This window comes from Ursus arctos, unplaced genomic scaffold (genome assembly GCF_023065955.2).
Source record: "Ursus arctos isolate Adak ecotype North America unplaced genomic scaffold, UrsArc2.0 scaffold_2, whole genome shotgun sequence".
Lineage (NCBI taxonomy): Eukaryota > Metazoa > Chordata > Mammalia > Carnivora > Ursidae > Ursus > Ursus arctos.
In genome coordinates, this window is record NW_026622874.1 from 33390877 (window position 1) to 33404722 (window position 13846).

General features: G+C 40.4%; 1 protein-coding gene across 3 annotated transcripts in view; it reads right to left on the reverse strand.

Annotated features, from left to right (window-relative positions):
- Window positions 1-12615, reverse strand: part of CR2 (complement C3d receptor 2) — a 35973-nt gene extending 23358 nt beyond the window's left edge. For 2 of the 3 annotated variants that reach the window (XM_057315269.1, XM_057315267.1), the window contains exon 1: window positions 12484-12615. In XM_057315269.1, coding sequence (XP_057171252.1) covers window positions 12484-12541 — 58 coding nt within the window. In that variant the 5' untranslated portion in view covers window positions 12542-12615. Of the gene's footprint in view, window positions 1-148; window positions 235-869; window positions 973-1054; window positions 1232-2233; window positions 2633-3202; window positions 3289-3717; window positions 3818-5145; window positions 5326-12483 lie in introns of all 3 variants that reach the window. The other variant, XM_048225027.2, reaches the window with a different exon arrangement.
- Window positions 12616-13846: the final 1231 nt, after the last annotated feature.

Here is a 13846-nt window from a genome sequence, read left to right on the forward strand (position 1 = left end):
TTAGCTTTGGTCTGCATCCTAGATCACACAGAAGACTGGCATGTATATATATACTCAAAGCACACATATGAATAAGATGTTATGCATGGGAATACACCAAAAATCAGGAGACAAGATCTATACTTGATTATTTTTGTTTTCTACTCACGTTCACAGACAGGAAACGTATTATTCCAGAGTACTCTCATTCCTTCTGAGACACACTGACTAGAAGATTGGCCATTTAATTGGTACCTTAAATAATAAGGAGTTGCAAATCATCACCAGAACAAATCAATTTTCAGCTGCATGGAATTAATCACGTCTCCCAAGTATGTGATATTAATCATTTCTGGCTTAAGGAAGAAGTCCAAGATTGTGAATCAGCTCAGCTATGTGATGACTTCAGACCAGGTAAAAAGATAGAGAAAAAAAAAAAACTTAATGATAGTATTCTCTTTTTGAATTCTCCCTTTCCTCTTTGGCATCCAAATGTCAAAATTCTCTTGACCATTTAGAAAGAAAAAAACCTCAGTTCCTACTGAAGAAAACATCAAAGACCTTGTTACCTAAGATCACCCCCCAAAGAACCCCTCCTACTGAACCCTCATTGTTCTTCATAATAGGAACCTTAATTTCTGACCCCAAATTTTGCTTTTTCACATGATGAAAGGACAATTCCTAGCTCTCCCTGGCCATGCACAATACATAGAGTTGGAGAAAAATCAATAGGATTTGCTTCACATTAGTATTATTAGTCATACAAAATAAAGAAAACAAGAAAAAAATAATAAAGAGAAAAAAAATTTAGCTATCTTTAGAGATCACTTTTTGCATTGCTTAGCTATGGATCATAGGTCTCAGTCCAGGCCCTCTCCTTTCACACTCACCCCTTATCACAAACAAATGAAACCACTGCCCCAAGCCGAAGAGTAGGAGGAGCCACCACACGGCCATTGAGAAGTTGGTTTGGAATGGCATCGCATGATTTTGCTAGGAAAAAAAAGACAAGGCTGGCACATGAAGAGTCAGGAAACAGTTGAGTTTCCTTAAGATGGAATAAAGCTTTAGGCACCTTCACATTCAGGGGCTGCATGGCTCCAGGTTCCCAAGGATGTACACTGTATAGGGCTAGTTCCAATGAGGGTGTAGCCAGCGTCACAGCTGTAGGACACTTCCTGTCCAATTGGAAAGAATTCCTTATCCAAGATGTTATAACTACCATGGTTGATATGTGGAGGTGGTAGACACCCTGAGAAAAGAACAGGACCAGAGGCCTTTTATTTCTGAAATAAGAACTTTGTCCTCTACAGCCTAAGGCAACTTGGGGTTGACAGGGTTGGGATGAAGGTGGTTATGTCAACACTCCTAAGTGTAAGGCAGAGACTACTTTGGCTGGGGTGGAGGTGGAGTGGGACTTTATTTTTTCAGATAGGATGAACCATGAAACTACCTGCTTTTCCTATCTTGATCTATGCTGGGAAACATTACACCCACTCATCATTTTCCATGTCATTTAACTAAAAAGGTCTTGGATATTCTCTCACTAATATTGTAGCCAAGGGAACCTAACTATTATAATACATTTTTACTATCACAATGTCCCTCTTTCTCCCTGCTGTCCCCAAACCAGGCTGATAACATTTCTGAGCTGTGTGGGAGGGCCTCCCAATGTTGCCAGGTTTTTAGTAAGTCAGACATTTCTTAATAAGAGTAGGGGAGAAAGGGAGAGTGGGGAAGTGACCCAGTCTTAATTCTAGCCTTGTTCCACAAAGGCCACATTTTTCAATATGAGAATGTATAAGGTCTACAGTATTTTTAATCAAATTCTGACATCAGCCAATTTCCTCCATTGGCATGGCCAATAGGATTGAGAGTTTATTTGACCCTTGTTTAAATAAAATTAAATCATATATATGTTTGGAGGGGAAAAAAATCTCTCATCATTGGCTCGCTCCTTCCTTCCTTCCTTCCTTCCTTCCTTCCTTCCTTCCTTCCTTCCTTCCTTCCTTCTTCCTTCCTTCCTTCTAGGTCTTCTAATTTGCCCTACATTAATGCAGATCTTGTACTGTCCCAGAATATAGTAAGTTTCCTACTTCTTCAAAATTTAGATATTACTTTCAAAGTTTACTTTAAAATTCTTTAACCAGCATACCCAACTATCTTTCCCCTCCTCTTCTCATAAATACCATATATCTATTTCTCTAAAAGTTTCATTTTGTTTCTAGATCCCTAAAGTTTCAGCACAACTCACCCTTAGAGCACTTTGGCAGTGGAGGATTCCATTTGCTGTTTGGTTGGCACCATACTATGTTGCTGCCTTTCATGGTAAAGCCAGGCTTACACCTAAACATCACAGTATCATTTAAAGAAAATGAACGTCCAAATCCAGATTCCATAATTCCATTTTCAACTTCTGGAATTGGGCATTTGACTGGAGGAATACACTGAGGGGGAGGGCCACTCCAGATGCCAACTTGATTGTCTTTGCTGGTACAATATATTGACTTCTCACCCAGGAGGTCAAACAGCTTTTTTCCATTTGGTCCAACGTGGCACTTATAAGTCACCACCATTCCATAGAAAAAGTCCTCTCTACTGCTGCTGTAAAAGTCCCCATTGGAGATGGCTGGGGGTGGCTCACAAGGAATAGCTTTTGAGGGGTAGGTGGGAAAAGAGAGAAGGCATTTAAAGGTTATACCTTCTGGGAATTTTGTCTTCACTCTTGCAAACCAAATTTCAACTCAGCCAACAATTAACCCAGATTGTTGAAATTCTGTATCCTCCTCTCAAAGATTATTCTTAATGGGAAGTATCAAGGTAGAAAAAGTTATGGAACTGGCCTGATGAAAAGTCAAGAAACTAGGATCTGGTCACCATTCCTCCCAACCCCCACCCCAAAGTATAGATAAACTGTTATGGGAAACACCTAGGACAGCCAACATTTTGCATAGAATAAAGATGGCAGTGTATAATCTCATAGCACATTTTAGATTTCAGCACTTATTCACTATGAAATAACTTATCAAAGAACTGTAATCAAAGGAAAGTGTGGTGGGATTGGGAGATACAGTAGAAGAGAAACTACAGCTGTGTGCCCAGAACTACCCAAACCAGGTGTGAATTTCCTGGGTGCTCATTTTGATGTGCAGATGCCCAATTCCCCTCTAGAAGGGGACAAGAGGAATTACATGGGGTGTAATTAAGGAATCATCTTACTCACTTTCACAAAGAGGCATGTCCTTATCCCAGGTTACAATATTGTCTGAGATAATACATGTAGCAGATGAATCACCAATAAGTCGGTATCTAAAGACAAAGAAATGGGTGATCATCTTCCAGCTAGTGTGACATTTTAGGAAAGCTTAGTTCTTTTTCTACTGAAAGAATGGGAAAGGGTTACATACATATCATGTATGACAAATAATGGGGATCAACTAAGGACTCATACAAAAATTCAACAATCTAAAGCCAAATGAGATTTGGCTCCTGGTCAGGAATGTTGGAGATTTAAAATCAGAAGAAGAGTAGCCCCAATTTCTTTCTCTTTTAGTGGATAATTTTGAAGAGTTTTCTCTCTTCACTCTGGATCAGATCAGAGTGGCAATTCTCTTTTTGCTTATCTATTTTTAAGGGTAGGTGGCAATTACTTGGATTTCTTTTGAAGAACTGATGGTTTCTGGTTGAAACCACTGTTCTAATACCCATGTATTCTGAAGATGTCTCCTGCCAACTCACCCTTGATCACAAGAATATGTAATTGTTGACCCAAGCACGACACCCTTGGGTATGAGGACAGAGCCATGGAGGAGTTCTCCAGGACTCGTACATGATTTACCTATAATGGAGAGCAAAACAAAACAGAATTTGGGACTGGGATTTGGGGGATGTTCTGTGTTTCATATTAAATACCAACCTGACTGGACTTGCCAACTAGCCTACTCACACTTACTCAAAGACATTTTTGACATTTACAAAACTTCTATCTTCCAAAGGATCAGTCAACTTCAGAATACTATTTGTTTAAAGCATGCGCTCTATACTTCTGAGAATGGTTGCAAACATTATTAGTGGTTAATCATAATTTGTAATCTCTATTTCCCCTTTTTATGTTCTGTCAGTTGATGGCATCATTTACCAAGTCTGTGGCTTAAAAAAAACTCATAGTCATCACTTCCTTTCTGTAACTCATCCTCTACCCACTGCTCTTCATTCAACTGCTAACCAAATTTTAGTGACCAGATTCCAGAAATCTCTCTCCAAACCAACTATTTAGTCATTGCTGTAGTCTCTGATTGGATCATTGCATAGCAAAATTTACCTTTCTAACTTTGGTCTCAATTGGTCTAGTACACCTTCTATACCACTGCATATATTATCTTTCAGAAACACAAATATGGCATTGCCCCTCCCTGCATTTAAAACTTACAGTGACTTACTATTGTTTATTGGGAAAAAAATGCATGGCCCATTACAATTAAGCTTCAGTCCACTTAATTAACTGCTATTCCCCACCATGCTCCTTATACTCCAGCCACACTGGATTATTATTTTTTCCAAAGACTTCCTGTTCTTTGTACCACTATGCTTTTGAATATGCTATCTCCTCTGCCTGTAATGCCTAGATTTCCCTAATTCTCCAAGACAACATTCGGTATTTACTTCCCTATGGTCCCATAGAACTTTATCTCTATAAATAAAAGAAATTACATCAGAGTACAGCATTTATTTAAAAGCCAGTCTTCACAGCTAGTATAGGAGCTCCTCAAAGGCAGAGACTAGCTAATTTTTCTGTGTACCCCCATCCCCATTATCTAGCCTAATGCTTCACAACTAGTGGTTACTGAAAAATATTTCTTGAATTGAATGGGATAAGAATGAAGTGACACCCGTGTTCTTTGTATACTAACTTTTAATCTCACTCAACACAGTATGGAGACCGTAGAACAAAGTTGTGGAGCTTACAGGATAAACAGGGCTGGCCAGCTGTGATGACTTAATCCCAATACCCAATGTTCTTAGGAATAAAAGAAACATGGAAAACCCAGGAACCCCCTTAATGTAAGATGATTTACTAATTTGCTGGTCTTTTATCTTGAAAATAATAGATTAGCTCATAGACATACACTGATAGACCCAAAGATGACTCTTTTACAGATTACTCACGTTTACAGAATTGCTGAGCATCTGACCACTTGGAGGTCTTTAGACAGGTGATAGAGAATGACCTCTTGATATACCCAGGAAGGCATTCATATTCCCAAGTTTTCCCAACAGCAAACTCAGACTGATCACTCTCAATTTTAGGCTTAGCAAAAGGATACCTTGGCAGGAACTTACACTGACCTAGAGACAAAGACCACAGGAATATCAAAACTAGAAGACGCTAAAACTTCTACTGTGCTTTGGTTTTGTTACCAATTACCCTGACAACTTTGATCTTTAGAAAGTAAACCTAAAATGTGGCAGTATTTTCTGGGACAAAGAACCGGTCTTGCACTATAAGTGTATATGCAGAGATATAAGCTCAAAAGTTCAAAGACTTTTTAGGATAGACTTAGAGGAAGAGCTGGAGAACATAATTTTTTATAAAATTCCATGAAGACCCTGGAGTTGTTCCATATTCTTAAAGACTCATTACAAAAAACTAAAACCTTATCAATAAAAGCCTTCCTGGGATAACACAGGGAACTAAAGTACATTAGAGACCCCTAAGTACAGCACATGTATGATCCTCTAAAATTAGTTAAATGAATTCACATTACTCTGTTAATCATTAAACCTTTTGGTCCTAGCAAGATGAAAATATGTTCATTATTCTTCATTATTTTGTTCCATTAGAGTCATATGCCCCCTAAGAGAGCAGAGTAAATACTTCTGATGGGTACTAGATAAAAGGAACTAGTCATTTTGAGACAGCTCCCTGTGATTAATAATATTATTATTACTATTAATGAAACAAATCTTATCCTAGGAGATGAGTAAGGAACTGTAACACCCATACACTTGAGGATGTACCTGGAAAAATCATTTTTCTGGTTATGAAAGAGAGCTCGAGTTTCAACTCCAGAATGGCAGGATATTTGAATATCAGATTTATAAATCTCTTTCTTTTTCAAACAAGTTTGAGACAGGTACAGGTGAAAGTCAAAGAATAAACACAAGGGGGGCCTGGGTGGCTCAGTTGGCTAAGTGTCTGCCTTCTGCTCAGGTAATGATTCCAGGGTCCTGGGATTGAGCCCCACATTGAGCTCCTTGCTCAGCAGGGAGTCTTTCTCCCTCTCCCTCTGCCTGATGTTCCCCCTGCTTGTGCACTCTCTTGCTATATCTCTGTCAAATAAATAAATCTTGAAAAAAAAAAAAAGAATAAACATGAACTAAATGAACAATGGCAAACACATAGCTCCCAAGATTGCAGCCAGACTTAGCCTTCCTGTAGCCCGACACTTCTGTTGGAGAAGTCATGGACAGCACCTAAGAACAGCCATCCCTGTTAGGACCCAGATATCACTTCAGGTCTTCTATTCCTCTCCTCAACTCCTTTGGTTTTCTTCATTAACCCCCACAAATGTCTCCAAGTGCATACCTGTGCAAAACAGCAATACTATAGGGAAAGTAAAGGTCTGACCCCAAAGAAGACCAACTTCACAATCCTGGCATTACTTGTACCAATTCATCCTAATCAAGTGATTTAATAAATAATTACATAACTTGAATATGGACAATACCAAATAATTCTCTACAAGCAGGAGGACCAATTTAAATTTGTAATGATCAGTAGCAATGATGTGGACTAAGAAGGAACCGAGATCTAAAAGCAGCAAGGGCAGAAAGGTATTTTATAATGTGATCTTCAGAGGTGAACGGAGATAAGAATCATACTTTCTGGATGAGAAATAATGGGAAAATCTTATCCCCAATAAGACTTGAGACTCTCTCTTTTGGGGGACAATAGTTCTTATTTGTAATGAATTGCCAAAAATCCAGGTCACAAGAAGAATTTCCATCAGTCGTGTTCTCTTCCATATCAGAGAAAAGGAGGTTAGTCCTTGAGCCATTAAGAAATAAAACTTTTCTTAAGGGTTGCTGCACATCATTCTACAATCAAAAGGAAAAATCAGAGTAGATCATGACCGGATCTAAATTAGAAGACAGTGGTAAGATACTGCCATGTGCATTCTTCAAACCCTGTTAAAAACGGATAAGGCAAAGCAATTTCTGGAGAACAGGGATATGCTTAACTCTATTTGGGTCCAAGGGGCTTTACTTGGAATGGCTTAGAAATCCATTTTAAATGAATGAAGAATATATAAGATAATAAAAATAAAACTGAAAGTTAGGTCAGAAAGCAGATAGGAGGAAAAATTATTATTGAGAATGAAAATTATTATAATCAAATGCCTTAACACTGGGTTTCCTGGCTATTTGATCATTTTTGAAAGACAGTTATGCATATTAACCAAGGTACTGTCCCAAACACAGGAGATACACCAAGAACATTAGAAACAAGTTTCCCACCCCCACGGAATATATATTCCTATAGAGGGAGAGAGATAGATGGATACCAATAATTAAATGGTATGTAAAGGAAATAAACAGAGTGATGTGTCAAAATGTAATGCACCAGGAGGAGGAAGGGACAGGGAGGCAAAAGACTTCAGCTATGATGGTTGAGGAAGGCCTATGAAGAGGAGACATTTGAGTTGTGACTGGAGAAGAGCCAGCCAGGTAAAGCACTGAATAAAAGCATTTTAGGCAGAAGCCTAATAGCGGGGATGGGTTTACTATGCTTTAGGGATAGACAGAAGGCAAGTGTGGCTAGAATGTAGTGATCAAAATAAAGTGGTAGGAGATCAAGTTAGAAAGCCAGCAGGAGGAATCATATTAGACTTCTTAGGCCACAGTAAGAAGTCTAAGTAGAAGTCACCAGAGTGTTCAAGCGGGAGAGTCACATGGCCTGATTTACGTTTAAAAAGAATAGTCTGGCCAGTGAGTGAAGAATGGACTAGATTTTTGTTTTTAGAAGCAGGAAGTATAAGTCTGGAGGCTATTATGATAGTTCAGACAAAAAAAAAAAAATGAGGCTTGGACCAAAGGAAGACAGTGAGACGTGGATGGGTTTGGAATACATTGTAGAAGTAGAATTTAGAACAAAAACTATTAGATGGGGGGAGGGTAGGGAAATGGCAGGATTCAGTAATGTCTTCTAGGCTACTTATAGTGACTTGAGCTACTTGATTGATGGTAATACCATGTCCTAAGATGGGAAAGCACCAGTTTGTGTGTGTGTGTGTGTGTGTGTGTGTGTGTGTGTGTGTGTGTGCAGAATTGGTTCCATGTTAGAGTTGGTATATTTAACACACTTATTGGGCCCACACATGGAGATGCAGGAAGGCAGTTGGATGTACAAAGTTTTCACTCAGGAGAGAGTTCAAGACTACAGATAATAAATGAGTCATCAACATATAAACAGTATATAAAACCATGAGACTGGATATGATCTCTTAGGAAGATGGTATGGAGAAAACCAGAGGAGGCCCAGGGCTGAGCCCCAGGACCTTAAAATATTGAGAGATAGGGCAAAAAAAGACCAAGAGTAACCAGAGAGGTACAGAAAAAAACCAGATAAGAGTGCCCTGTTTTGGAAGATGAGAATGAAAATGGTTTCAAGAGAAAAGTAGTAGTCAGCTTTTGCTGAAAGACTGAGAAGATAAGGAGAGAAAAATGACCATTGGAAATGCCAGCATGAAGGTCAGTAGTAACATTGCTGAGAGCAGCTTTAGGAGAATGCGGGGGAGAGAAGTCTGTCTGGAGTGGGTTGAGGCAATAAAGAAATGTGAGCAAGTAGGGAGTGAGAAGTTTTGAGAAGAGGGATGAGAAGGAAGAGAAGAGGGTCATGAGAAATCCCCTGACCACCCCCAGTAAAGGATGCTCTGGAGCATATTTAACTGCTGGTAGGGCTGATCCAACAGAGAGATACAAACGGGTGATAGAAGACGGGGTATCTGCAGAAGTCAAGTCCTTGCACAGGCAAGACGGGATGGAATGTGACCATAATTCAGAAGGAAAAGTTGACTTTTGTTGGGAGAAAGGATTTTTTTCCATTGATACAGGAGTTCTTACTGAACTCTCCATTATGTGCTAGTGTGAGGGATTCATCAGGCAATAAGACAAAGACCTTGCTCTCATGAACTTGTATTTCAATGAGAGAACAAGCAACAAAGTAAAAAAATAAACAAGAAGGTCTCATATGATGAAAGGTGCTCTATGGAAAATAGAACATGGTTGTGTGATAGAGCGTGACTGGGGTTCAGACTACTTCCGATGAGTCAGAGAAGGGTGGCCAGGGGAGGTGAGACCTGAATGTCGAGGAGATGGGTGAGAGACGATATGTAAGAAGGGTACTTCAACAGATGGAACCCCAAGTCTAAACAAACGTGACTATGTTCAAGGAACAGAAAGAAGGCCATGTGGCTGGAGCAGAGGGAGTGAGGGAGGAGAACAGAATTTCAGAGAGACAGAAACTTAGAGTCAAGGTTAAAGAGCATGGATTTTGTTCTAATGTGATGGGAAGCCGTTGGCAGATCTTAAGCAGGGGAGACAAAGGATCTGATCTCAAATGAAGGTAGATGACTGATAAATAAGGGAATTCCTATTTAATGATTTTGTTTTCTTAGTGTAGAATGAAATGTTGCTGTAAGTCAGGCAAGAGTGAAATTTAAGAGTGCAGGAAATTAGAATCAGTTTATGCAAATAAACAAAAGGAGAAAAGTGGGAAAACACTCTAAGAAGGGAATTTGCTTCCCATAGCACTTCGCTCATAGCAGTGTACCCTACAGATACTTGCTTCAGAATCTTCCAGAGTACTTGTTAAACTCAGCTTCCTGGGCCACACCCCAAACCAGAGGATCTCTGAAGAGTGAGATGGAACCCAGGAACCTATATTTTAAAAGGCACCTCAATTCCTCAAAAAATTAAAAATAGAACCGCCACACAATCCAGCAATTCCACCTCTGGGAATACATTGAAAGGAAATGAAAACACTAACTCAAAAAGAGATCTGTACCCCCATGTTCATTGCAGCATTATTTACAAGACATGGAAACCACCTAAGTGTCCATCAATGGATGAATGGATAAAAAAAGTTGTGGTATATATACGTACAATAGAATATTATTCAGCCATTAAAAATGACAAAATCTTACCATTTGTGACAACATGGATGGACCTTGAAGGCACTATGGTACATGAAATGTTACACAGAGAAAGACAAATACTGTACAATCTCAGTTATATGTGGAATCTAAAAACAAACCACAAGCAAACAAACCAAACCCCCAAAACTACACCAAATTCATGAAGAGATCAGTTTGTGACTACCAGTAGTTCAATGGTGGGAGGGCAAATTGTAGGAAGGTGGTCAAAAGGTACAAAGTTCTAGTTATGAGATAGATAAGTACTAGGATATAAAGTTCACCATGATGACTATAGTGAATACTGCTGTATGATATGCAGGAAAGTTAAGAGAATAGATCTGAAACATTCTCATCACAAGAATTTTTTCTTTTCTTTTTATCGCATCTAAATGAGATGATGCATGTTAACTAACCCTATTGTGGTAATCATTTCACTGTATATGTAAATGAAACTGTAGTGGGTATATACCTGAAACTTATACAGCAATATATGTCAATTATTTCTCAATAAAACTGGAAAAATAAATAAATTCTATGAAAAGTGCTTCAAGAGTTTGTTAAGCATCCTCCAGGTCAGGAACTGGCCAAGAGTCAAGGGACGGTCTAGGGAGGGTACATAGTAGAAGCAAAAGTCAGGAGGGGTGTGTGGGCAAAGCATGAGCAAAGGACCATGGGAGATAGTCAGGCAAGAAGATGAACAGTGCATTCATGATTGGAAACAGTGGGGAATCTGGGGGGGCATGTTCAGATGGGATCCAACTACAAAAAGGCCGAAGACATTAGATTTTTTTTTTTTTTAATCCCATAGTCAGTAGGAAGCGAAGGAGTGGAGGAATGAAAAAGTGTATTTTACAAGCTTGGTTTTCACCATCGGCCAGTTAAAGGCTGGTATCAAGAGTGACCTTTAAGAGAGGAGGTCATGACAAAGGTAATCATAATGCTTATGATTAGAATGTTGGCGTAAGACCGCTAAGACAAACGACAGAAGCACATTGGCCAGAACCATTGACAGGTAGACCTCATCGTTCCTGTGTCTGGAGTTAAGTGACCAGAGGGTGGTTGCATGCTGGTCCTGAAAGGGGATGAAGAACTGGCAGGGCTGGTGGAGAACCTGATTTTCAATTGCCAATATCGGCTCTAAAACTCAGAAATAGTCATGGAATTCTAGTGAGAAGTCAGGTCTGAAACTGTGCCATCCAGACAGGTTAGGGAAAGTTGTGAACGTGCACTTTTTCACAGGAAGTTAATACGTAGGAGAGAGCCATAAAGACGCTGGTCTGGGGAAACGTTGGACTAAGGGTCAGGAGAAATCTGGATGTCAGGAAGCAGACAAAGTCGACTGGAATAGAACCAATGTAGCTCTAAAATTAACAAGCTGGGGTGATTATACTTAAAGGCTGGCTCCACAAAAACGGGTCTATATAGTAGTCTTATGACCGATATTTAGTAGTCACAAGTAACACCCATCTTTCATTTGCCTAATTTCACCTCATATTCAAGGCAGCGCGGTAAGGTGGCAGAGCGGCTGACCACCAGCTTCATTTTACAGATGAAGAAACCGAGGGTCAGGGAGCTACAAGACTTGCCAAAAGTCACCCAGTTATTGAGGTCTGCAGATAGTAAACTTCTTAACTAGGAATTCACTGCATCCAGGAGATAGAAAGTTAGAGCCATGTTGTGGCCAAGGGACTCTAATCGTAAGAAACTACTATACTTCTCTAAAATTAAGACAATGGGAAGGGTGTGTGGGGGGGTGTTAAACGTTGAATGAGACCTTCTGGAGCCCTTACCATTAAAGGAGTTAAGTAACACGAAGATGACTGTAGTTTTAATTCACATACCAACTTTTCTCAATAGCTCCAGGTGTTTCTCATTTAGAATCTCTTTACCAGCATCCCATCAAAGTTCAAAAAACATGAGAACCACGCCGCGGACCCAGACATTATTCTTATTCGGGGAAGGCAGCGGGAGGTCTTTGCACACATCACGGGTAGGTTTTGGTTACTTGGCTAGCGTTAGCGCTTGCAGACCTCGGGCACAGAGAGATGAGCATCTCCTGAGTCCCGGGAGCCAAGAGCCCAGACAGCGCAGAGCGAGTGGCCCCAGCCCCAGGAGGAGCGAGTAAAGCACTTTCAGGACCAGAAGATCGTGGCGGGGGGGGGGGGGGGTCCCCCAAAGCGAGCAGGAGGCTGTCAAGCGTCCAGCACCGACCCGACCTTCTCGCTTATTCACTCTGCTTTGCACCGTCGCACAGAGGCGTCCCTGCCCCAGACGTGTCCCTACCTCCGTGCTCCCCCTCCCAGCTCACCGAGAACCCCCGGCGCGATGACAGCCAAGAAAACGCAGAGCAGGACCGCAGCACCCATGCCCCGGCGGCAGCCCCAGCGGCGGGATGCGTTGCGAGACACTCGAGCCTCCGGCAGCTCCGGGAGAGCAGGGCTGAAGCAGGAGGCAGCTGAAAGCCGGGGCACGGGGGCCCTTAAATAGAGTCTGGCACCACGTGCTGGCTTTGCGCGCACACCTGCAGGCTGCCTGGGGGCCGGACGCCAGCGCCTGTTCGGTCCGCCCAGGCTCGGAGGCGCCGGCTGGAGGGGGCGAGGGGGCCAGAGGCAGGGGGGCGGAGCAGCTGTGACCCGGTCTTTGGCTCTGGCTCTAGCCCTCAGCGCTGTGGCTTTCCAACTTTTTCTACCGCGCAACGTAGTGCATTCACTTTTGTCTCTCTGGAGGAATGAAACAAGTTTCACAAGATAGTACTCACCCTTACTAATCTACAATGCCTTCTATTCTATTCTATTCTATTCTATTCTATTCTATTCTATTCTATTCTATTCTATTCTATTCTACTCTGTTCCGTTCTGTCCTATCCTATCCTATCCTAAAATTCTGGTTTGGATCCAATAAATTCATTTCAAAAGCTATTAATGTTTCAAATCATCAGTTTAAAGAAACAGTTTACTTAGAAAGGAAATTTATGGATAGCAGCCATGTCTCCTCTTATGCCCTTTTTATTTTGAAGCATTTTCTACAGAAATTTTCGAGAATGGTGCAAAGAATTCCCGTATACCCATCATCCAGATTACCCAATGTTAACATTTCACTATGTTTTCTTTATCATTCTCTCTTTCTTTTTATATAGACATAGAGATAGATAGCTATAGGTGTAATTACATGTATAGAGAGAGATCTAGATATATACACATATACATATATATGATTATATAATTATGTAATTGTTACTTTGGAACTGAGATAAGATACAGGCATGATACTCCTCTAAATACTTGGTATATTTCTTAAAAACAAGGACATTCTCTTGCATAACTACGGTACAATGAACAAAAACAGGAAACAAACATTAAAATGTTATCTAAGTGAAGGTTATACTCAAATTTCTCCGATCATCTCAGTAATCTTTATTATTGCAATCTCTCTCTCTCACCCTTTCATTTTTCTGGCCAGGATCATGCAAGGATCACACATTACATTTGATTGTTATGTCTTTTTTCCTCATTTATCTGGAAAAGATCCTTGGTCCTTTTGATGTCTTTCATGACCTTGACATTTTTGAAGAGTACACAGCAAGTATTTTCATAGAGTGAATTTTAAATTAGTTATCTATTGCGTAGAACAAATGACCCTAAACTTACTGATTTAAAGCAAGAATAAGTATT